The sequence below is a fragment of the Rhinichthys klamathensis genome, unplaced genomic scaffold (genome assembly GCF_029890125.1).
Source record: "Rhinichthys klamathensis goyatoka isolate OS25496 unplaced genomic scaffold, OSU_Roscu_1.1 h1tg001002l_1, whole genome shotgun sequence".
Classification (NCBI taxonomy): domain Eukaryota; kingdom Metazoa; phylum Chordata; class Actinopteri; order Cypriniformes; family Leuciscidae; genus Rhinichthys; species Rhinichthys klamathensis.
In genome coordinates this window covers 275,001-300,677 of record NW_026607299.1, presented here as the reverse complement: position 1 = coordinate 300,677, position 25,677 = coordinate 275,001, and the positions used below count along the sequence as shown (strand labels likewise).

Genomic DNA, 25,677 nt, shown 5'->3' with positions numbered 1-25,677 from the left:
ACTAATTATTGCACTGTTTTTATTCTTGCATTGTCTATTCTATTTTTTTTGCTGTTTATTGTCGAAGCTGCCTAGACACACACCCTAGTTTCTAATGTTTTCATTGGTTAATGTTTTTATCTCGTGTTTTGACCGAGACCTTAGTACTTCGTTTCATTCCTACATGTAAAAATGTGTGTGGAATGACAATAAAAGAGCCTTGAACTTGAAAAGTTTGGGGTCCGGCATTAAAAGACGTGTAATGTTATGCAGCTCAACTGTTTTCAACACTGATAATACTCATAACTGAGCATCAGATCCTCATATTAGAGTGATTTCTGGAGGATCATGTGACACTGAAGACTGGAGTAATGATGCTGAACATCAGCTTTGATCACAGGAATAAATTACACTTTACTGTATATTCACATAGAGAACAGCTGATATGGAGTAATATTTCACATTTTTACTGTATTTTTGATACCGACCCCAAACTTTTGAATGGTAGTGTAAACATTATGGGCAAGGAAGCGAACTATTAACATGTAATCAATTTAACTAACTGTGTGCTGGAGTCTGTATATGATATCTAATATCTGTGTGTTTGCACGAGTTCTGTCTCCTGTTTAACTTCCCTAATGCAGAACTAACTGTCGCTGGATCTCTTCTCTCTTCTCTGTAATCTCTGCTCATCTTTGGGCCGGTGAACAGACCCGTTTGTGCCGACCGCCATCTTAGGTGAGGAAACCTCCTCTCTCTTTCACACATGATGACGATGAGAATACACTGCAAAACAGGAGCGTCTTCCTCAGTGTTTCTGTCTCGCTTTCCAGAACACACATCTAAACATTCTTAAATCAAGATTCATTTACTGGAGAAGCACAAAGACTGAAGATGATTCTTTTCTGACCACACGGGCAGATATTTATTCTTGTTTTATTACACGGCTCTGTGGAATACTTGATTCTGATTGGCCAATCGCACATCCAGCGTTATACTATTCCCAGATAACAACAGAGAACAGAAACTCAGGCTCATCCGGGTCACTGGAGTCAGCAGCGCTATACGCTCGCTAGGAACGGTTTTTCTTCGTGAAAGTTTTGCTTTTGGTGAGCTAATAAAATATTAAAACTCAGTTATTTAATTATGCTTATCTCCGAGATTATTAATGTGTTGAAAAGCTGTGTAATAAGAGTTATGACTGAATACCGTATCTCTTAAATGTTCGTCTAGTTTGAACTGATCTCTCCACGGAAGCTTTAAAGAGCCAATAATATATTTCAACTCGGATCAATATTTTGTGTCTAATTATTTACATTAAGCGTCCTGACACGTCACGTTAGTCGAGCTCGCATCAGTGACTCTCAGCTGATCCTCTACCTGTAGGAATACGACGTCTATCACTGTACTCATATAAGCTCCTGCAGTATTATCAGCAGTTCCTCTCGTTTCTCAGGAGCCGATTACCCTCCTCCCTCCCCAGCTCCTCTCGTTTCTCAGGAGCTGATTACCCTCCTCCCTCCCCAGCTCCTCTCGTTTCTCAGGAGCCAATTACCCTCCTCCCTCCCCAGCTCCTCTCGTTTCTCAGGAGCCGATTACCCTCCTCCCTCCCCAGCTCCTCTCGTTTCTCAGGAGCCGATTACCCTCCTCCCTCCCCAGCTCCTCTCGTTTCTCAGGAGCTGATTACCCTCCTCCCTCCCCAGTTCCTCTCTTTTCTCAGGAGCCGATTACCCTCCTCCCTCCCCAGTTACTCTCGTTTCTCAGTAGCCGATTACCCTCCTCCCTCCTCAGTTACTCTCGTTTCTCAGGAGCCGATTACCCTCCTCCCTCCCCAGTTACTCTCGTTTCTCAGTAGCCGATTACCCTCCTCCCTCCCCAGTTACTCTCGTTTCTCAGGAGCCGATTACCCTCCTCCCTCCCCAGTTACTCTCGTTTCTCAGGAGCTGATTACCCTCCTCCCTCCCCAGTTCCTCTCGTTTCTCAGGAGCCGATTACCCTCCTCCCTCCCCAGCTCCTCTCGTTTCTCAGGAGCTGATTACCCTCCTCCCTCCCCAGCTCCTCTCGTTTCTCAGGAGCCAATTACCCTCCTCCCTCCCCAGCTCCTCTCGTTTCTCAGGAGCCGATTACCCTCCTCCCTCCCCAGCTCCTCTCGTTTCTCAGGAGCCGATTACCCTCCTGCCTCCCCAGCTCCTCTCGTTTCTCAGGAGCCGATTACCCTCCTGCCTCCCCAGCTCCTCTCGTTTCTCAGGAGCTGATTACCCTCCTCCCTCCCCAGCTCCTCTCGTTTCTCAGGAGCCGATTACCCTCCTCCCTCCCCAGCTCCTCTCGTTTCTCAGGAGCCGATTACCCTCCTCCCTCCCCAGTTACTCTCGTTTCTCAGGAGCTGATTACCCTCCTCCCTCCCCAGTTACTCTCGTTTCTCAGGAGCCGATTACCCTCCTCCCTCCCCAGCTCCTCTCGTTTCTCAGGAGCCGATTACCCTCCTCCCTCCCCAGTTACTCTCGTTTCTCAGGAGCCGATTACCCTCCTCCCTCCCCAGTTCCTCTTGTTTCTCAGGAGCTGATTACCCTCCTCCCTCCCCAGTTCCTCTTGTTTCTCAGGAGCCGATTACCCTCCTCCCTCCCCAGCTCCTCTCGTTTCTCAGGAGCCGATTACCCTCCTCCCTCCCCAGTTACTCTCGTTTCTCAGGAGCTGATTACCCTCCTCCCTCCCCAGTTACTCTCGTTTCTCAGGAGCCGATTACCCTCCTCCCTCCCCAGCTCCTCTCGTTTCTCAGGAGCCGATTACCCTCCTCCCTCCCCAGTTACTCTCGTTTCTCAGGAGCCGATTACCCTCCTCCCTCCCCAGCTCCTCTCGTTTCTCAGGAGCCGATTACCCTCCTCCCTCCCCAGTTACTCTCGTTTCTCAGGAGCCGATTACCCTCCTCCCTCCCCAGTTACTCTCGTTTCTCAGGAGCCGATTACCCTCCTCCCTCCCCAGTTACTCTCGTTTCTCAGGAGCCGATTACCCTCCTCCCTCCCCAGTTACTCTCGTTTCTCAGGAGCCGATTACCCTCCTCCCTCCCCAGTTACTCTCGTTTCTCAGGAGCCGATTACCCTCCTCCCTCCCCAGTTACTCTCGTTTCTCAGGAGCCGATTACCCTCCTCCCTCCCCAGTTACTCTCGTTTCTCAGGAGCCGATTACCCTCCTCCCTCCCCAGCTCCTCTCGTTTCTCAGGAGCCGATTACCCTCCTCCCTCCCCAGCTCCTCTCGTTTCTCAGGAGCCGATTACCCTCCTCCCTCCCCAGCTCCTCTCGTTTCTCAGTAGCCGATTACCCTCCTCCCTCCCCAGCTCCTCTCGTTTCTCAGGAGCCGATTACCCTCCTCCCTCCCCAGCTCCTCTCGTTTCTCAGGAGCCGATTACCCTCCTCCCTCCCCAGCTCCTCTCGTTTCTCAGGAGCCGATTACCCTCCTCCCTCCCCAGCTCCTCTCGTTTCTCAGGAGCCGATTACCTTCCTCCCTCCCCAGTTCCTCTCGTTTCTCAGGAGCCGATTACCCTCCTCCCTCCCCAGCTCCTCTCGTTTCTCAGGAGCTGATTACCCTCCTCCCTCCCCAGCTCCTCTCGTTTCTCAGGAGCTGATTACCCTCCTCCCTCCCCAGTTCCTCTCTTTTCTCAGGAGCCGATTACCCTCCTCCCTCCCTAGCTCCTCTCGTTTCTCAGGAGCCGATTACCCTCCTCCCTCCCCAGTTACTCTCGTTTCTCAGGAGCTGATTACCCTCCTCCCTCCCCAGCTCCACTCGTTTCTCAGGGGCTGATTTCCCTCCTCCCTCCCCAGTTACTCTCGTTTCTTAGGAGCCGATTATCCTCCTCCCTCCCCAGTTACTCTCGTTTCTCAGGAGCCGATTACCCTCCTCCCTCCCCAGTTACTCTCGTTTCTCAGGAGCCGATTACCCTCCTCCCTCCCCAGCTCCTCTCGTTTCTCAGGAGCCGATTACCCTCCTCCCTCCCCAGCTCCACTCGTTTCTCAGGAGCCGATTACCCTCCTCCCTCCCCAGTTACTCTCGTTTCTCAGGAGCCGATTACCCTCCTCCCTCCCCAGTTACTCTCGTTTCTCAGGAGCCGATTACCCTCCTCCCTCCCCAGTTACTCTCGTTTCTCAGGAGCCGATTACCCTCCTCCCTCCCCAGTTACTCTCGTTTCTCAGGAGCCGATTACCCTCCTCCCTCCCCAGTTACTCTCGTTTCTCAGGAGCCGATTACCCTCCTCCCTCCCCAGCTCCTCTCGTTTCTCAGGAGCCGATTACCCTCCTCCCTCCCCAGCTCCTCTCGTTTCTCAGGAGCCGATTACCCTCCTCCCTCCCCAGCTCCTCTCGTTTCTCAGTAGCCGATTACCCTCCTCCCTCCCCAGCTCCTCTCGTTTCTCAGGAGCCGATTACCCTCCTCCCTCCCCAGCTCCTCTCGTTTCTCAGGAGCCGATTACCCTCCTCCCTCCCCAGCTCCTCTCGTTTCTCAGGAGCCGATTACCCTCCTCCCTCCCCAGCTCCTCTCGTTTCTCAGGAGCCGATTACCTTCCTCCCTCCCCAGTTCCTCTCGTTTCTCAGGAGCCGATTACCCTCCTCCCTCCCCAGCTCCTCTCGTTTCTCAGGAGCTGATTACCCTCCTCCCTCCCCAGCTCCTCTCGTTTCTCAGGAGCTGATTACCCTCCTCCCTCCCCAGTTCCTCTCTTTTCTCAGGAGCCGATTACCCTCCTCCCTCCCTAGCTCCTCTCGTTTCTCAGGAGCCGATTACCCTCCTCCCTCCCCAGTTACTCTCGTTTCTCAGGAGCTGATTACCCTCCTCCCTCCCCAGCTCCACTCGTTTCTCAGGGGCTGATTTCCCTCCTCCCTCCCCAGTTACTCTCGTTTCTTAGGAGCCGATTATCCTCCTCCCTCCCCAGTTACTCTCGTTTCTCAGGAGCCGATTACCCTCCTCCCTCCCCAGTTACTCTCGTTTCTCAGGAGCCGATTACCCTCCTCCCTCCCCAGCTCCTCTCGTTTCTCAGGAGCCGATTACCCTCCTCCCTCCCCAGCTCCACTCGTTTCTCAGGAGCCGATTACCCTCCTCCCTCCCCAGCTCCTCTCGTTTCTCAGTAGCCGATTACCCTCCTCCCTCCCCAGCTCCACTCGTTTCTCAGGAGCCGATTACCCTCCTCCCTCCCCAGCTCCTCTCGTTTCTCAGTAGCCGATTACCCTCCTCCCTCCCCAGCTCCTCTCGTTTCTCAGGAGCCGATTACCCTCCTCCCTCCCCAGCTCCACTCGTTTCTCAGGAGCCGATTACCCTCCTCCCTCCCCAGTTACTCTCGTTTCTCAGGAGCCGATTAACCTCCTCCCTCCCCGGTTAGTCTCGTTTCTCAGGAGCCGATTACCCTCCTCCCTCCCCAGTTACTCTCGTTTCTCAGGAGCTGATTACCCTCCTCCCTCCCCAGCTCCACTCGTTTCTCAGGAGCCGATTACCCTCCTCCCTCCCCAGCTCCTCTCGTTTCTCAGGAGCCGATTACCCTCCTCCCTCCCCAGCTCCACTCGTTTCTCAGGAGCCGATTACCCTCCTCCCTCCCCAGCTCCTCTCGTTTCTCAGTAGCCGATTACCCTCCTCCCTCCCCAGCTCCTCTCGTTTCTCAGGAGCCGATTACCCTCCTCCCTGCCCAGCTCCTCTCGTTTCTCAGGAGCCGATTACCCTCCTCCCTCCCCAGCTTCTCTCGTTTCTCAGGAGCCGATTACCCTCCTGCCTCCCCAGCTCCTCTCGTTTCTCAGGAGCCGATTACCCTCCTCCCTCCCCAGTTCCTCTCGTTTCTCAGGAGCCGATTACCCTCCTCCCTCCCCAGTTCCTCTCGTTTCTCAGGAGCTGTTTACCCTCCTCCCTCCCCAGTTACTTTCGTTTCTCAGGAGCCGATTATCCTCCTCCCTCCCCAGCTCCTCTCGTTTCTCAGGAGCCGATTACCCTCCTCCCTCCCCAGTTCCTCTCGTTTCTCAGGAGCCGATTACCCTCCTCCCTCCCCAGTTCCTCTCGTTTCTCAGGAGCTGATTACCCTCCTCCCTCCCCAGTTACTCTCGTTTCTCAGGAGCCGATTACCCTCCTCCCTCCCCAGCTCCTCTCGTTTCTCAGGAGCCGATTACCCTCCTCCCTCCCCAGTTCCTCTCGTTTCTCAGGAGCCGATTACCCTCCTCCCTCCCCAGTTCCTCTCGTTTCTCAGGAGCTGATTACCCTCCTCCCTCCCCAGTTACTCTCGTTTCTCAGGAGCCGATTACCCTCCTCCCTCCCCAGCTCCTCTCGTTTCTCAGGAGCCGATTACCCTCCTCCCTCCCCAGCTCCACTCGTTTCTCAGGAGCCGATTACCCTCCTCCCTCCCCAGCTCCTCTCGTTTCTCAGTAGCCGATTACCCTCCTCCCTCCCCAGCTCCTCTCGTTTCTCAGGAGCCGATTACCCTCCTCCCTCCCCAGCTCCTCTCGTTTCTCAGGAGCCGATTATCCTCCTCCCTCCCCAGCTCCGCTCGTTTCTCAGAAGCCGATTACCCTCCTCCCTCCCCAGCTCCTCTCGTTTCTCAGGAGCCGATTACCCTCCTCCCTCCCCAGTTCCTCTCGTTTCTCAGGAGCCGATTACCCTCCTCCCTCCCCAGTTCCTCTCGTTTCTCAGGAGCCGATTACCCTCCTCCCTCCCCAGTTACTCTCGTTTCTCAGGAGCCGATTACCCTCCTCCCTCCCCAGCTCCTCTCGTTTCTCAGGAGCCGATTACCCTCCTCCCTCCCCAGTTCCTCTCGTTTCTCAGGAGCCGATTACCCTCCTCCCTCCCCAGCTCCTCTCGTTTCTCAGGAGCCGATTACCCTCCTCCCTCCCCAGCTCCTCTCGTTTCTCAGGAGCCGATTACCCTCTTCCCTCCCCAGTTACTCTCGTTTCTCAGGAGCTGATTACCCTCCTCCCTCCCCAGCTCCACTCGTTTCTCAGGGGCTGATTACCCTCCTCCCTCCCCAGTTACTCTCGTTTCTCAGGAGCTGATTACCCTCCTCCCTCCCCAGCTCCTCTCGTTTCTCAGGAGCCGATTACCCTCCTCCCTCCCCAGTTACTCTCGTTTCTCAGGAGCCGATTACCCTCCTCCCTCCCCAGTTACTCTCGTTTCTCAGGAGCTGATTACCCTCCTCCCTCCCCAGCTCCACTCGTTTCTCAGGAGCCGATTACCCTCCTCCCTCCCCAGCTCCACTCGTTTCTCAGGAGCCGATTACCCTCCTCCCTCCCCAGCTCCTCTCGTTTCTCAGGAGCCGATTACCCTCCTCCCTCCCCAGTTACTCTCGTTTCTCAGGAGCCGATTACCCTCCTCCCTCCCCAGCTCCTCTAGTTTCTCAGGAGCCGATTACCCTCCTCCCTCCCCAGCTCCACTCGTTTCTCAGGAGCCGATTACCCTCCTCCCTCCCCAGCTCCTCTAGTTTCTCAGGAGCCGATTACCCTCCTCCCTCCCCAGTTACTCTCGTTTCTCAGGAGCTGATTACCCTCCTCCCTCCCCAGCTCCTCTCGTTTCTCAGGAGCCGATTACCCTCCTCCCTCTCCAGTTCCTCTCGTTTCTCAGGAGCCGATTACCCTCCTCCCTCCCCAGCTCCTCTCGTTTCTCAGGAGCCGATTACCCTCCTCCCTCCCCAGCTCCACCTGTCTCAGGCAGGATTTGGCATTCCCCCTGAATCAGACTAAAGTCTTGAATTATGTTCCACACTAAAATTAATTGATATCTGCAATACATTCATGTTTACCCTGAGGGGGGTTATTGCTGCTCTCCTGCTCTTATCCTTGCTAGGCTGCCCAGAACAGCTCCAGACCGCCATTCCTAACTGTATGCTAACTGTCAATCATATTTGGCGATAGTGGTCCTGACAGAATTATGTGCAAGTAGCCGTGTAATAAGTGGATAATGTACATCCAGCCGGTCGTTATCTCAGAATAAACCCCTTCAGGTGTGTGTGTGTGTGTGTGTGTGTGTGTGTGTGTGTGTGTGTGTGTGTGTGTGTGTGTGTGTGTGTGTGTGATCTCAGAATAAACCCCTTCAGGTGTGTGTGTGTGTGTGAGATCTCAGAATAAACCCCTTCAGGTGTGTGTGTGTGTGTGTGTGTGTGTGTGTGTGTGTGTGTGTGTGTGTGTGTGAGATCTCAGAATAAACCCAACTTCAGGCTGATGAAGACCTGATCCTGATCACCCTGTCGGGTTTATTCTGAGATAACAACCGGCTGGATGTACATTATCCCGTACTTAAGGAGTACACAAACAAATCCCGTACATTATCCCGTACACAAACTCACTTACAAGACTTGCTTCTCCAGTAAATGTATCTTGATTTAAGAATGTTTTAGATGTTTGTGCTGGAAAGCGAGACAGAAACCTTGAGGAAGAAGCTCATGTGTTCAGTGTTTGTGTGTGTTGTTGAGAGACAGACAGGAGGTAGATCTGACGCTTCTCACATTCATTCCTGCCTGCTTTTCTCTTGTGTGTGAGATCTGAGGTTATTCCTCCCGAGCCGAGGCTTCACCCCATCCCATCCGCATTCGGTGTCGTGCGTGTGACGTCACGTATGTCTATGACCTCTCATGTGCATGGACAGATAATGTGGACCGGATGAGGGGGGAGTGACAGTGTGGCACGAGACAATAAACCAATCATTTCCATTCCTTAGTTCGTTATGCTAATGATAGTCTTTAAAACACACTTTCTCATTATAACGTGCACATGTTTTTACAACAGAACACAGTTTTACTATAATTTCGGAATGGCTGCATTAGACTATATTAGATATTATGTCTTGTTTTCTGGAGAAATTGATCAAAATGAAGTGAGTTGATGCTTAAAAAAAGCAAAATGATCTGCCAATGGGGTAAGAAAAATAATCTTAATTTAAACAAACACGACCGCATTGGCAGATCAGTTTGCTTGTTTTAAGCAAAAACTCACCAGAAAACAAGACTTAATATCTTATGTAATTTTACTACTTTAGTAAATGCATCTTGATTTAAGTGTTTATTAAAGAGTTAAATGTTTGATATTTGGACTGGAAACAAGACAAAAATACTAAGTAAGAAAAGCATTTTTTGCAGTGTAGACTATATTAGATGAGGACCTGGGTTCAGGAAGTATATTTCCCATTCATTCAATTAAAAGACACAAGACTGCGTAACGAGGGAATGAATGACCTAGTCGTCCCATAAAGCACTGGGTTTTTTTTGTCTTAAAGGGACGGTTCACCCAAATGTGATCATTCTGTCATTATATACTCTCCCTTGTGTCGTTTCTTTCTTCTGTGGAACACAAAAGAAGATATTTTGAAGAACATTGGAAACCAAATAACTTTGGACCCCATTGACTTCTTTTTTGTTGCATCAAAGAGAGAAACTTTTTGAACACATGATGACCATTTTAGAGTGAACTATCGCTTTAACTGACTTTGACTTCCGCTTTAACTGACTTTAGGTAGGTAGCTATTTAGTTATATAGCGGTCTTTCAGTTTTTTCTGAATTGCATTAATTACAATATGATTATTTTGTAAGCGCACTGATTTAGGCTGATCTCATCCCCGCCGGCACACAACCGACACTCTGAAGGTGATCAAAATAATGAAAGCTGTTTTACAAAGAAAGGTTGTAAAAAGGTTAGCAAAATACTTCGACATTATTGCAAGATCTGCATGAAAAGTAAAGCTGAAACAATGTTGTGAAATTTAAATCAATTTTAACCCTGACTCAACCGTGATTCATGACGTTGATTCACCGTTAATAAATATTGAAATGTGCTTTAAAAATGTCAGTTGTTTTATTGTTAGAAAAAGGTTAGCGCTAAATGGTTGTAAAAAAATTTACAAAATGCTTTAAATTATAGCAAGATCTGTACGAAATGTGAAACGTTGATTCAATTAGCAAAATTCAATACTGATTCAACTGTCAGTTGATGTTTCAGCGTGGGAAAAGTGTTTAGTGATAGATTAATTCAATTTACTTGTAAATCAACGCTGAAAGTCTACAGAAAATAGAACGTTGAAACAATGTTGCAATATTAACATTCAATTGATTTGCAGAATTGAAAGCAGTTTTAACCCTGATTCAACCGTGATTCATGACGTTTATTCATCCGTGAATAAATATTAAGATGTGCTTTAAAAAAATGATGTAAGGCAAGGCAAGGCATGGCAAGGCAAGGGAAGTTTATTTATATAGCACATTTCATACACAATGGTAATTCAAAGTGCTTTACATAGAAGAAATTAAAATAATCAAAACAAATAAGAATAATTAAAACAGAATGTAAGTTGATGTTTCAGCGTTGGGAAAGCGTTTAGCGCTAGATTAACAACGTACTTGTAAATCAACATTGAAAATCTCTACAGAAAAGAGAACGTTGAAACAATGTTGCAATATCAACGTTCATTCGATCTGCTAATCTGAAACTTCAACCTTGACTCAGATTTACTCATGAATTAACATTGAAATATGGTTGAAATAATGTCAGTTGTTGCTTCAACACTGAAAACAATGACATTTAATGTAAAGTGGTGAACAAAACACGTCTGAATCGACAAGGTCACAACATTGACAGAATATCAGTGTTGATTCCATTTCCCAAATTGAAATCCAGAAAGCCAGTTCGTGACGCGGCTAACCTCGGCTAGCTCTCGGAGAGTCTGGTCTAGAATGGGATTTTTACTTCCGGCCTCGTCTCATTCTTTCATGCGGACGTTAGTCGATGAGAAATCAGTCAGAGCCTCAGATAGTCTTCATGTGTAGCTGCTCTTGCTTCAAACTATCTTGTTGCTTACACCCTTTTTCCTCTCTCTTCCTGTTTTCTTTCTTCACATTTAACCTGTTATGTATCCTCTTAAAAAGTGCCCATTAATGGTAAGTTGCCAATCGGCCCTGTGTTTTTTGGGGGTTTACTGTCAGTGGGATCCGCTCCCCCTCAAACCGTGTCTCTCTCTCTCTCTCTCTCTCTCCCTCTTTCTCTCTCCCTCTCTCCCTCTCTCTCTCTCTCTCTGGCATGGCCTGGTGTCGCACGCCCTCCCCGTCCACCTGTGCAGACATTAGCTAGCATGGCCTCCTCATACACACACCGTGTGTGAAACACCCTCCACTCACCTGCATCCTCACACAGCAAAACATGCCTTTCTTACCTAGTATTTTTGTCTTGTTTCCAGTTCAAATATTTAAAAATCAAGATGCATTTACTAGATGAGTAATGCTTTAAGATATTATGTCTCATTTCTGGGGGGAAAAAATCTATCAAGCTAAATTATCTTGCAATGGTGTAAAAAAAATAATCTTGTTTCCGTTTGAATTAAAATTATCTTTCTTACCCCATTGGCAGATCATTTACCTTGTTTTAAGCAAAAAAAAAATGTCAACCCATAAAACAAGACTTAATATCTTATGGCATTTTACTCATCTAGTAAATGCATCTTGATTTTTACAAATTTGGACTGGAAACAAGACAAAATACTAGGTAAGAAAGCATGTTTTTGCTGTGCACATGTGCTTCTTTTGCTTTTGGTTCTGGTCCCCAACCCTGTTGTGAAGGTCCACATCCACACATCACGTACCCTTCATTCGGACACCATTCCACCATTCGTGCGATCTCTAGCAAGCTAGTTTATGAGAACAGACGGCTTTGTTTTGATGTGTATCTTTGAGGTGCGCGCTCTGTTTATGCACATGTCGGATTAGAGTTGTTGTTGTTGTTGTTGTGCTCATCTCTTCATGTAGTCGTCGTTTAGCACCCGTAACCCTTCGTTTATCCATGTTTGCTGACCGTTTCTGTGGTTTTGGTTTAGATGAGAGCCAGACGATGACCAGCGAGACCAGCAGCCTGGTGCAGTCACACACACACTCCTATAAGAAGCGCGAGGCGCTGGACGTGCCGTACCAGACCGGACAGCTGCACCCGGCGATCCGAGTGGCCGATCTCCTGCAACACATCACACAGATGAAGTGTGCCGAGGGCTACGGCTTCAAGGAGGAGTACGAGGTGATTCTGCAGGGACACACTGCAAAACAGGCTTTTCTTACTCGGGATTTATGTCTCGTTTCCAGTCCAAATATCTAAAAAAATTCTTAAATCGAGATGCATTTACTAGAGTAAAATGACACAAGAAATTCTGTGTTTTTGCTTAAAACAAGCTAAATGGGGTTAGAAAAATAATCTTGTTTTCTATAAAACAAGAAAACAACATAGAATTTATTATGTCATTTACTTCTCTAGTAAAGGCTTCATAATTTAAGAATTTTTTAGATATTTAGACTGGAAACAAGTCAAAAAAACTGAGTAAGAAAAGCATTTTTTTGCAGTGTACTCTCTTACTATCATTTGTTTTGTCACATGTTTGTGCATCACTGCATGCTGTTTGCTTATTATGAATAATTCATCCTGAAAAATCATTTAGTCACATTTAAAGTGCCCCTATTATGCATTTTCGAGTGTAAAAAGTCTGCAAAGTTTTAAAGCTCAAAGTGCAGATAAAGTTATTGTTTACTAAAAGAAAGAAGTGATTTTGAACTGAAACGAGTCGTCAGTAATTCCCATAGACAGTATAAGAAGTGGACAGAGCATCTCATTGGAACTCAGTTGAGACAGTTGAAGCCCATTTTTAGGGATTTTTGAGCACTTCCGTTCCTGACGCGCAGACTCAAACCGACTCAAACTAAGCTTGATGACGTGAGCAACCTGTCTGACAGACGTTACTCTTCTAGTAGCTGTGCGTGAAAATTGCCAACGTTAATCTTGCAGAGACGGGGAACTTGAGTAAAGAGTGCTTTGGCGTGAGTGAGCAGGAGTAAGTATTCCGTTGCTTTTATGGACTCATTATCTATGGGCTTCTCCCTTGACGGGACGTCCCCCCGATCGCCTTGAGCTTCTCCTCCTGTCTGTACGGTCATTTGTACAGCGCGACAGAGAGTCGAGTGGTTATGACGCAATCGTTAGCCTATTTTTACTAAATCTGTTTCTACGGGGCCATAATGTAACATAGAAGGTAATGGAGCCCTTTATACATTGTCGTGTTTCTTTAGGAATAAATAATGGACAAATGGAGTCTTTAAACGCCTCAGATGTAAAGTTATTCGCTGTCAAAGTGACGCCAAAATGAATGGGAGTCAATGGAAATGCTAACGCAAGTGAAGTTCTGCTACAACATGGCGGCACCCGGCCGGCTTCAACTTCCGGTTGATGGATTACCCCCTTGGTAATTCCAGTCTCACTTCCTGTTACAATGTAACTAATTAGCATAATGCCCGCCTCTGGTCTTGATTGGCTGAGCAGCGTCTCTTAGCCCCGCCCTCACACACTGTAGTGTATCTGAGACTGGAAGAGTTCGGCTCGTGTTGTTCGTGTCGAGAAGACGCTGTTTTCTGAGATCGAGACGGTAAACCCACGCCATCGTTACTGTTCGTATCACTGTGATCAAGAGCTGAGAGTCAGATATGATAATGAGCGTTTGCTCTCTGACCAATCACAGCAGAGCAGCTCTCAGAGAGGCGGAGCTTAGAGACTGAATCTGCACAGAAGCGTTTCAGACACTGAGAGGAAAGAGCTGAAGCTGCAGTGGAGATTATGAGGACATTACAGTGTTTCTGACCAATCACAGCAGAGCAGCTCTCAGAGAGGCGGGGCTTAGAGACTGAATCTGCACAGAAGCGTTTCAGACACTGAGAGGAAAGAGCTGAAGCTGCAGTGGAGATTATGAGGACATTACAGTGTTTCTGACCAATCACAGCAGAGCAGCTCTCAGAGAGGCGGGGCTTAGAGACTGAATCTGCACAGAAGCGTTTCAGACACTGAGAGGAAAGAGCTGAACCTGCAGTGGAGATTATGAGGACATTACAGTGTTTCTGACCAATCACAGCAGAGCAGCTCTCAGAGAGGCGGGGCTTAGAGACTGAATCTGCACAGAAGCGTTTCAGACACTGAGAGGAAAGAGCTGAAGCTGCAGTGGAGATCATGAGGACATTACAGTGTTTCTGACCAATCACAGCAGAGCAGCTCTCAGAGAGGCGGGGCTTAGAGACTGAATCTGCACAGAAGCGTTTCAGACACTGAGAGGAAAGAGCTGAACCTGCAGTGGAGATTATGAGGACATTACAGTGTTTCTGACCAATCACAGCAGAGCAGCTCTCAGAGAGGCGGGGCTTAGAGACTGAATCTGCACAGAAGCGTTTCAGACACTGAGAGGAAAGAGCTGAAGCTGCAGTGGAGATCATGAGGACATTACAGTGTTTCTGACCAATCACAGCAGAGCAGCTCTCAGAGAGGCGGGGCTTAGAGACTGAATCTGCACAGAAGCGTTTCAGACACAGAGAGGAAAGAGCTGAACCTGCAGTGGAGATTATGAGGACATTACAGTGTTTCTGACCAATCACAGCAGAGCAGCTCTCAGAGAGGCGGGGCTTAGAGACTGAATCTTCACAGAAGCGTTTCAGACACTGAGAGGAAAGAGCTGAAGCTGCAGTGGAGATTATGAGGACATTACAGTGTTTCTGACCAATCACAGCAGAGCAGCTCTCAGAGAGGCGGAGCTTAGAGACTGAATCTGCACAGAAGCGTTTCAGACACAGAGAGGAAAGAGCTGAAGCTGCAGTGGAGATCATGAGGACATTACAGTGTTTCTGACCAATCACAGCAGAGCAGCTCTCAGAGAGGCGGAGCTTAGAGACTGAATCTTCACAGAAGCGTTTCAGAGACTGAGAGGAAAGAGCTGAAGCTGCGGTGGAGATTATGAGTACATTACAGTGTTTCTGACCAATCACAGCAGAGCAGCTCTCAGAGAGGCGGGGCTTAGAGACTGAATCTTCACAGAAGCGTTTCAGACACTGAGAGGAAAGAGCTGAAGCTGCAGTGGAGATTATGAGGACATTACAGTGTTTCTGACCAATCACAGCAGAGCAGCTCTCAGAGAGGCGGGGCTTAGAGACTGAATCTGCACAGAAGCGTTTCAGACACAGAGAGGAAAGAGCTGAAGCTGCAGTGGAGATTATCAGGACATTACAGTGTTTCTGACCAATCACAGCAGAGCAGCTCTCAGAGAGGCGGGGCTTAGAGACTGAATCTGCACAGAAGCGTTTCAGACACAGAGAGGAAAGAGCTGAAGCTGCAGTGGAGATTATGAGGACATTACAGTGTTTCTGACCAATCACAGCAGAGCAGCTCTCAGAGAGGCGGAGCTTAGAGACTGAATCTTCACAGAAGCGTTTCAGACACAGAGAGGAAAGAGCTGAAGCTGCGGTGGAGATCATGAGGACATTACAGTGTTTCTGACCAATCACAGCAGAGCAGCTCTCAGAGAGGCGGGGCTTAGAGACTGAATCTGCACAGAAGCGTTTCAGACACTGAGAGGAAAGAGCTGAAGCTGCAGTGGAGATTATGAGGACATTACAGTGTTTCTGACCAATCACAGCAGAGCAGCTCTCAGAGAGGCGGAGCTTAGAGACTGAATCTGCACAGAAGCGTTTCAGACACAGAGAGGAAAGAGCTGAAGCTGCAGTGGAGATTATGAGGACATTACAGTGTTTCTGACCAATCACAGCAGAGCAGCTCTCAGAGAGGCGGGGCTTAGAGACTGAATCTGCACAGAAGCGTTTCAGACACTGAGAGGAAAGAGCTGAAGCTGCAGTGGAGATTATGAGGACATTACAGTGTTTCTGAGCTTGGGTGAATGTGAATCTGTTGTAGGAGACTCAGAAACAACATTAGGAGCCTTTAAAATAACATAATAGGGCACTTTAATCAATGTCATTCCAAACCTGACTTTATTTCTTCTGGGAAACACAAAAGGAGATGTTTAGCAGAATGTCCAAGCTTCTGTTATGCATACAACAAAAGTGGATTTTATGGCACTTTTTTTGTGTTTAATTGGGAAAAAAGTAATACAGGTTTGAAACGACATGAGAATGAGTAAATGATTCTACTATTCTTTTCATTTTCACAGCAAAAATGTATGTTCTTCCTCAGTGTTCCTCAGTCTTGTTTTCCAGCACAAACATCTAAACATTCTCAAATCAAGATTCATTTACTGGAGAAGCACAATGACTGAAGATAAGAAGTCTTGTTTACTGAAAAATGTATCAAATAAAGTGAGTTTGTGCTTAAAAGAAGAACAAATCTCTGTCAGTGGAGTCAGAACAATCAACTTAATTCAAAGAGTAAAGATTATTGTTCTGACTCCACTGACAGATATTTGTTCTTGTTTTAAGCACAAACTCAATTCATTTTGATAAATTTTATTAGTAAACAAGACTTAATATCTTCTTCAGTCATTGTGCTTCTCCAGTAAATGAATCTTGATTTAAGAATGTTTAGATGTGTGTTCTGGAAAGCGAGACAGAAGATCGTGAGGAAGAGGTGTTTAGCACCGTGATCTCCGGCCCGCTCCAGTGTTGGTTCTGTCCCGGCCCGTTCTCCTCACACACACACACACACACACACACACACACGCTGATCCACGGCTCTGTGTGTGTGTGTGCCATCCTCTCACTCACAGCTTGATCCTTCACATCTCAATGAAGTAAATATTTCAGGCCGAGCCGTGGCTTGGAGCCGCCCCGAGGGCTCGTTCATTATGGATAAAGATTGTTTTAGAGTTGGGTAGATGTAGAGTTCAGCACTCACTCCATCTTGTCTTAACTGTGTTTTTACCCTCCATGTTGAATGACAGTCGCACAGTGATTGAGATGACCAGCACTAAAATATTCCCTTATCTTTCCCTCCGATACATGCTTCTTGTTATTCCGTACATTAACTTTGGAAAAGATAAACGAGGTAAGCAAGCCTTTCTGGATATATGTAAGATGTTCTGGTTGCTGATATGAGAGATGAGTTGTGTCCTTAAAGCTCCTGTAACTGGCCCATCGCTAAGCCCCGCCTTAAACACTCATTGACCAATCCTAGCTTAGCAGCTGTTTTTTATTTATTTTTTAGAATTTTATTTATTGAAATAACAATAGCAAAAGGGGAATACAGCATCGGCACCTCAGCAGCGTCCGCCGTCCGCTGTGTGATTTTGTCCTTTTTCAAATGCAAAGTTTAAAACTATGGAAACATATGGGAAATATAGTTGCAGAGTTACACAGAGAGAAAGATAATACATCTGGGCTCTTATTTTGAGTGTAAGAAGTTTGAATCAAGCCAATGCATAATTTAACCATTTCTTTAAAGAGCAACAAGTCAAGTCAGCTTTATTTCTCCAGCGCTTTATACAGAACTGTTGTTTCAGAGCCGCTCGTGTTCATTGAGTTATAGAGGGACAGATTAATACGCATCTATAATAAGCATCTCTGAAGTGTCAATAACAGTGTCAGTGTTACAAAGTTCATCAATTATGAAACCGGAGCTCTACAGAAGCGGTGTCATAATTCATTTCCAGACCATGAAGAATAATATGTGACCCTGGATCAGTAAACCGGTCGGGAATATCTGTGGCAATAGCCAACAATACATCGTGTAGGGGGCAAAATTATAGATTTTTATTTTATGCCGAAAATCATTAGGATATTAAGTAAAGATGAAGATATTTTGTATATTTCCTACCGTAAATATATCAAAAAATTATTTTTGTGAGTGAATGCAGCACAATCACGAACATAAATGCACAACTTTAAAGGAGATTTTCTCAATATTCAGATGTTTTTGCACACTCAGATTCCAGATGTTCAAATATTGTCCTATCCTAACAAACCACACATCAATGGAAATTATTTATTCAGTTCAATTTCAAGAAATTGACCCTTATGACTGGTTTTGTGGTCCAGGGTCTCATATTTAGAGTTAGCAACTGTAACCAAGGGGGGCGGAGCTTAACGCAGGGGTCGCTATGGGCTTTACAGGAGCAGAATCATGATGTGCGATGATAATCACTCCAGAAGCTTCTCGTACGCACACAGTCGACGCTCTCGTTCCTTCTCTCCTCCATCCGCAGTAATGATGCATAACAATAAAGAGAAGCTGGGAATCGACAACTGCATCCTAGAACAACATGCATTATTAAACCTGGCTTGATGCTTGTTTTATTCATGCTTGTTTTGACATCTTTCAGAGAGCGAGTGTTAATCGGCATCAGTTTCGGCACAACTGTTTATTTGATTTGAGTTCTCCTTTATCCTCAGCGCCACCGAAGGACTCCGAAAGCTTAATGTTATAGAGTTTGAGTCTAAAGGAATCCAGATCTGATTCTTTGAGTTGTGAGATTGAGCTCATAGTTCCAGGCCTGCGTCTGATTGGCTGTGGTTTGGAGGCTCAGCCAATCACAGCGAGTGTCCTCGAGGGACAGAAACAGCCTGGAGCTTCCCATCAGCCATTGCTCCATCTCGACCCATGAAGCTTATTTATTCAGCATCACATTTCTATATTTCAAAAGATTATTTTTCCATCACGCACAGTCTGAGAATCATCATTATTCTCTGCAGTGTGTGTGTGTGTGTGTGTGTGTGTGTGTGCGTGTTGTGTTTCTGCATCCGCATATCCTCACGGAAGCGGCGCCAGGGTTTGTTTGACAGATTCTGCACTTCATAACGCGCCTTGGCTTTGTAAACGCTCTCGAGGCGTGTGAATATTTAAATGTGTGTGTTCTGCTGACTCCAGCGTCTGACACCCGTCTCCTGCAGTTTGACTCAGTCGTCATTATTCTCGGACTCCCGCATCTCATTATCTGAAGGTGCTTGTCACTCGCTCGTCCGCTTACACACACTGTCACTTACGAGACGTCAAAGGAGCAGCGTCTCCACACACACCGGGCCGCGCTGAACCAAACACTCAGAGGCGCGGGTGATAAAGCATTAGGCGGAGAACAGGCGTCAACATGCATTACATCGCTTTTAATACGTCTCTGTTGATGCGCGAAAGCAAATGCAAACAATATTAAAGCTGCAAGCAGCATTTATCGGGGTTCAAGCATTTAAGACATTATGTTTTATTTAGCAAGCTTTTAACCACTGACATAAAAGACCATTTACAGCCAATACAGGCAAATTACCATAGGAAAAATATGGTTTTAAAGATTTTTAACAGTTATAGCGCCACCTATTGTCCGATCTCTATGAAATTTGGCATGCTTCTTCAGGGTGTTATGACACATATGCTTATCAATTTTTGTGAAGTTCTGAGTTTTCCTTTAGGAGTTATAGGCTTTTGAGTGTATTTTGTCACGCCCCTTTTCTAAGTGACCGTTACAGCCACTCAAATGCAAAAGATCAACGTTTTTTCGATAATTATTGATCTAGAGAGTCCAGAGAATTGCCCTAGACTGGTCTGGTTCCGATGGGGCGAAAAACCAGGGACTAGTTCGCAAAAGTAGGTTTCGGACAAATAGCAGACATTTTTTGGAGATTGGAGATATACATGTTGTCCGTCTTGCGCCAAGGATCACAGTGCTGTAAAGACATTGAGTCTAAGTCAAACGGTCTAGGAGTATGCACAATTTAGTACTTTTGGTTTGGTTGCTGTAGCGCCACCAATGGGCCAATCGGGGTCATACTCTGATCGGGTCTCCCCAAATTGAGGCCTATCATCTGGCTGAGTTTCAAGGCTCTAGGCCTTACGGTTTGGGCTGCACGATCAGTTTTACGGATCCTTACACTTACGAGAGGGTTAGTGCTTGAACCCCTAATGAATGCATCTTAAGAAGTGTCTATTCATCGAAGAACCCCGAAAAATAAAATGCATCACCGTTTCCACAACACTGATAATAATCATAACTGTTTCTTGAGCATCAGATCCTCATATTAGAGTGATTTCTGGAGGATCATGTGACACTGAAGACTGGAGTAATGATGCTGGAAATTCAGGAATAAATTACACTTTACTGTATATTCACATAGACAACATTGCAATAGTATTTCACAATTTTTACTGTCTTTAGAGACTCTTGTGAAAAACATTAAAAGTCCTTTCCACCACAAACTATTCAGGATGAGATATCGAATTTTTTCCGTAGACACAAATGCGTTGAGTCAGGAGCGGTGTGAGTCTCGGCATCATCACAGCTCAGAGACGATGAAGAGCGCGTTCGCCCGCATGCGTACGCCGGAGAGGATCCACTGGCCTTCAGAAGCCGGCGCTGACGTTTATTTTCATAATCATCTGTAATTGCTCTGCCTTCATTAATGTTTCATGAGCTTCGGTTCAGGAGGAACACACGTCTGCTTTCATTCGTTCCTTTCTCGCTCTTTAATTCCCTCCAATGTACATCATGTGCGGAGATGATCTGAAGTTAAACTCGTTAAGCGGAGTTAGTGGAGTAATGTAAACATAAACCCCTTTATAACACATCTTTCCCTCGAGGGTCAAAATCACAGAAAGCCCTACAGTTACACTTCTTCTTTTTTGTCCAGAAATGTTATTTTATTTCATTTTGATCATATTTTTTCATTCAAATTTTGTTATTTTTTGTTATTTTGTATTTTATTTACCTTTAAATTACTAGATTTGATCAATAAGTAATAAATAAATTGTAATTTCTTCACATTCTTTCAATTTAAATTCAAAATAACTCACAATTTCATGTATAACCCTTTTAATTCAGTTTAAAATATCTTGCATTGGGTGTGTGTGCGTTCAGATACACATGTAGACATTATTAAAAACAGATTTTAGGTGAAGTTTGAGCATCTTGAGTGTGAGTTTTGAGCGTGTCCGGTTCGCCTGTGTACTGAAGCGTTCTCAGATTGAGCCGTGAGGGAAGATTTATTACTTTTTTTAATATCAACCTCAAAACTCCATTAATTTGTGTGTGTGTGTATTCGTGGTTCAAATGCGACTGAAGTCCTGAGTCTCGGACCCCCCCCCCCCCCACCGATGAACACTCAGTTTAATGAGTTCCGGGGTAAAATGAGCCGAAGCTGAAACTGTGTGTTTATGTTCTCATATTCGGATGCATGAGAACTCAGCTTGGCTTTTCCCCCTGACAGACTTCATCAGGATCTGTGGTGTTGACCTTTGACCTGTCGTCCGTTCTCTGCTAACCCTCGTTCTGTCTGTGTTTATGATTGTGTTTATGATTGTGTTTATGATGGTGTTTATGATTGTGTTTCAGAGCTTCTTCGAAGGACAGGCGGCGCCGTGGGACTCGGCCAAGAAGGACGAGAACCGAATGAAGAACCGTTACGGGAACATCATCGCATGTACGTAGAGAAGCGTGTTCCTCCGAGCGTGTGTGTGTGTGTGTGTGTGATGAGAGTCACTCTTACAGCAGAGCTTCACACACACACACACACACGCAGCGTCAGTGGTCATTATGAAAATGAGCTATAATAATTAGGATGATTTTTCTGGACATTGCTGTAAGAGTTTTCCCAGGAGCCGCTGGATGTGTGTGTGTGTTTGAGGCGTGTGTGTGTGTGTGAAGCGGCGTCACATGACTTCAGTGTCGAGACGAACCAAACTTACACATAAACAGAAAAGCAACACTGTTCAATCTCACCGTCTCTGGGATTACAAATGGACTTCTGGTACTTTTTGTGATCAGGTCTCACTCCACTTTCACACCTTTCCTTCTGACAACTAGTCCCAGTATAATATAATGTAATGTAATGTGTGTGTGTGTGTGTGTGTTTTCAGACGATCACTCACGTGTGCGACTGCAGCCTCTGGACGGAGAGCAGAGCTCCGATTACATTAATGCTAATTATGTTGATGTAAGTATAAGTACACACACCAGCCAGAGCTTACATTACAGGTCAGAGTGTGTGTGTGTGAGTATATGTGTGTGTGTGTGTGTGTGTGTGTGTGTGTGTGTGTGTGTGTGTGTGTGTGTGTGTGTGTGTGTGTGTGTGTGTGTGTGTGTGTGTGTGTGTGTGTGTGTAAGTATATGTGTGTGAGGATGTGTGTCTGTGTGTGACTGAGTGTGTGTGAGTATATATGTGTGTGTGTGTGTGTGTGTTTTAACTCTCTCAGTCAGTATCAGGATCACAGCTCCTCTTATTCTCGTCTCGTCTCACCAAACACACACACACACACACACACACACACACACACACACACACACACACACACACATACACACAGTTAATCCAGACGCACGTCAGCAGATTTAGGATCAGATTTTCCCGCTCCAGACGTAAACACACACGACACCTGTGGGTTTGCACACACACTACTCTGTGTTATATTAGATTATCATGTTATGTGTTATATAGTTAATATATATTTTTATTAGAGATTGCTGATACTTCAGATGTCACTCTTCTGCAGCTCCGGAACATTAGGTCATAAAAGCTGCTTGATGTCTATAGCAGTGTGTTCTATAGCAGTGTGTTTAACATCCCAGAGTTCCCAGAGTTCCCAGAATGCCCTCGTCCTGCGGTTATGAGCTTCCCGGGAGAGTGCCAGCTGGTGTTTCTGCTCCTCCTGGTGTTGTTGACAGAGGAAATGTTGTTTTCCAAACACTTCCACACACACTCCTCACACACACTGATCCGCTTCTGTCCCGGAGAACGTCACTTGGTGCAACGATTGAACAAGTGCATTCTGGGAGTTCTAGATCAAAAAGAAGCTCTCTAGTTTGATCAGTCCATCACACACACTCTCCTCTGTGTAATATCACGGAACATCGTGTTTTATTGGATCTAGTTGTTGTTAAACAGGGAAAATACAAAACAAAAAAGAAAGAATTATGTTCAGGTGGCTCTGTCGCAGGTCTATAACCATTGCAAACAAATGAAATAAAGCATATTTCGTAATCTTTTGTAACTGGTAAAGGTTAAAGATGAGCAGATGATTTGAAAACATCCCGTCATCATAGAGTCTCAGACATCAGCGAGTGTGTGTGTGTGTGTGTAGTCCACAACACATCGATTAGAAAACACACATTGTTTTAAATATCTTTGAACATCCACATAGAAATGAAGTCTGGCATGATGATCAGTGAGTGATGGCGGGGTGAGCGTTCCCAGCATTCCCAGCGCTCCCAGCGTTCCCGGTGTTCCCGGCGTTCCCAGCATTCCCAGCGCTCCCAGCGTTCCCGGTGTTCCCGGCGTTCCCAGCATTCCCAGCGTTCCCAGCGTTCCCGGTGTTCCCGGCGTTCCCAGCGCTCCCAGCGTTCCCGGTGTTCCCGGCGTTCCCAGCGCTCCCAGCGTTCCCGGTGTTCCCGGCGTTCCCAGCATTCCCAGCGTTCCCAGTGTTCCCGGCGTTCCCAGCGCTCCCAGCGTTCCCGGTGTTCCCGGCGTTCCCAGCGTTCCCAGCGTTCCCAGCATTCCCAGCGTGCTTCTGTTGCTCGTGACGCTCAGGGTTTGAGGACGCAGAAGCAGAAGCGGGTCACCAAAGCGCTTTACTATTGCCTCACATTCACCCATTCACACACTGACGGCGGAGTCAGCCATGCAGCTCGCCGAGAGCACACACACACACACACACACACACACACACACACACACAGCCGGGGTTAGGGGTCTCACACACACACACACAGCTGGGGTTAGGGGTCTCACACACACACACACACACACACATACAGCTAGGGTAAGGGGTCTCACACACACACACACACACACAGCTGGGGTTAGGGGTCTCACACACACACACAGCTGGGGTTAGGGGTCTCACACACACACACACACACACACAGCTGGGGTTAGGGGTCTCACACACACACACACACACAGCCGGGGTTAGGGGTCTCACACACACACACACACACACACACACACACACACACACTCACACACACACACACAGCCGGGGTTAGGGGTCTCACACACACACACACACACTCACACACACACACACAGCTGGGGTTAGGGGTCTCACACACACACACACACACACACACACACACACACAGCCGGGGTTAGGGGTCACACACACACACACACACACACACACACACACGGCCGGGGTTAGGGGTCTCACACACACACACACAGCCGGGGTTAGGGGTCTCACACACACACAGCCGGGGTTAGGGGTCTCACAAACACACACACACACACACACAGCCGGGGTTAGGGGTCTCACACACACACAGCCGGGGTTAGGGGTCTCACAAACACACACACACACACACACAGCCGGGGTTAGGGGTCTCACAAACACACACACACACACAGCCGGGGTTAGGGGTCTCACAAACACACACACACACACACACACACACACACACACACACACACACACACACACACACAGCCGGGGTTAGGGGTCTCACAAACACACACACACACACACACACACACACACACACACACACACACACACACACACACACACACACACACACACACAGCCGGGGTTAGGGGTCTCACAAACACACACACACACACACACACACAGCCGGGGTTAGGGGTCTCACAAACACACACACACACACACACACACACAGCCGGGGTTAGGGGTCTCACACACACACACACACACACACACACACAGCCGGGGTTAGGGGTCTCACAAACACACACACACACACACACACACACACACACACACACACACACAGCTGGGGTTGGACACCAGGGTTGGATGCATGGGCACCTCAAAGAGGAGGAGGAAGAGGAGATGATGATGATGATGATGAAGACTGTGGAGCTTCTTCCTCCTCTGAGCTTTGCTGGGAAACGAGATTCTTGACAAATGGAATGAGTGGATTATCCGAATCCCACAGACTCTGAGCCTCTGTTCCATTATTCCATAACATAATCCCACAATCTGTGCTGGAGGCGTTACTGTAGATATGTGCAGTGAAGGAGAATACTGTGTGTGTGTGTGTGTGTGTGTGTGTGTGTGTGTGTGTGTGTGTGTGTGTGTGTGTGTGTGTGTGTGTGTGTGTGTGTGAGAGAGTGTGTGTGTGTGTGTGTGTGTGTCCGTCCATGTGTGTGTGTGTGTGTGTGTGTGTGTGTGTGTGTGTGTGTGTGTGTGTGTGTGTGTGTGTGTGTGTGTGTGTGTGTGTGTGTGTGTGTGTGTGTGTGTGTGAGAGAGTGTGTGTGTGTGTCCGTCCGTGTGTCTGTGTGTGTGTGTATGTGTGTGTGAATGATTATATATATAATATTACATTATTGATAATTATATTTAAATAATTGTTAATATAATTTAAATATTAAATTATTAAATAATTTATTATTTAATCTTGCTACAATTTTATTTTTGCATATTCTATAATAAAATGTTGTTGTTTTCTGTATAGGGCTACCATCGACCGAACCACTACATCGCCACACAAGGTGAGACACACACGTTCATTACTTTCTGTTGTTGTTCGAACAACTTTAGGCTGAAGACACTCACACACTCTCACACACACACTCTCTCTCTCACACACACACACACACACACACACACACACTAGGAATCTGCATGATGTGTGTAAGTGACTTGCACGAGTGAGCGAGAGCGAGAGCTGAGTCGTCTAATGTCCCGAATCCCGGAGGCGTCGTTGAGTTGAGCGGGAGAGGAAGTTATTCCCTGGTGCGGGAACACTCCGATCTCTCCGATCTCTCCGATGATAATTGCTGTCGGCTGATACACTCACAGGATCAGCACACACACACTCACACATACACACACACACAGGGACACACACACACGGGGACACACACACACACACACACTCACACACGGACACACATACACACGGACACAAACACACACACACACACGGACACAAACACACACACTCACACACGGACACACATACACACGGACACAAACACACACACACACACACACGGACACAAACACACACACACACACACACGG

At 47.0% G+C, this 25,677-nt stretch overlaps 1 protein-coding gene across 11 annotated transcripts in view; it reads left to right on the top strand.

Moving 5' to 3' along the window:
* LOC130078838 (receptor-type tyrosine-protein phosphatase mu-like) overlaps positions 1-25,677 on the top strand; it is a 211,428-nt gene that overhangs the window by 155,700 nt on the left and 30,051 nt on the right. For 5 of the 11 annotated variants that reach the window (XM_056244549.1, XM_056244548.1, XM_056244543.1 and 2 more), the window contains 4 exons: positions 11,783-11,976; positions 21,026-21,113; positions 21,550-21,626; positions 25,106-25,142. In XM_056244549.1, coding sequence (XP_056100524.1) covers positions 11,783-11,976; positions 21,026-21,113; positions 21,550-21,626; positions 25,106-25,142 — 396 coding nt within the window. Of the gene's footprint in view, positions 1-690; positions 718-10,841; positions 10,854-11,782; positions 11,977-21,025; positions 21,114-21,549; positions 21,627-25,105; positions 25,143-25,677 lie in introns of all 11 variants that reach the window. The other 6 variants (XM_056244545.1, XM_056244544.1, XM_056244540.1 and 3 more) reach the window with 2 other exon arrangements.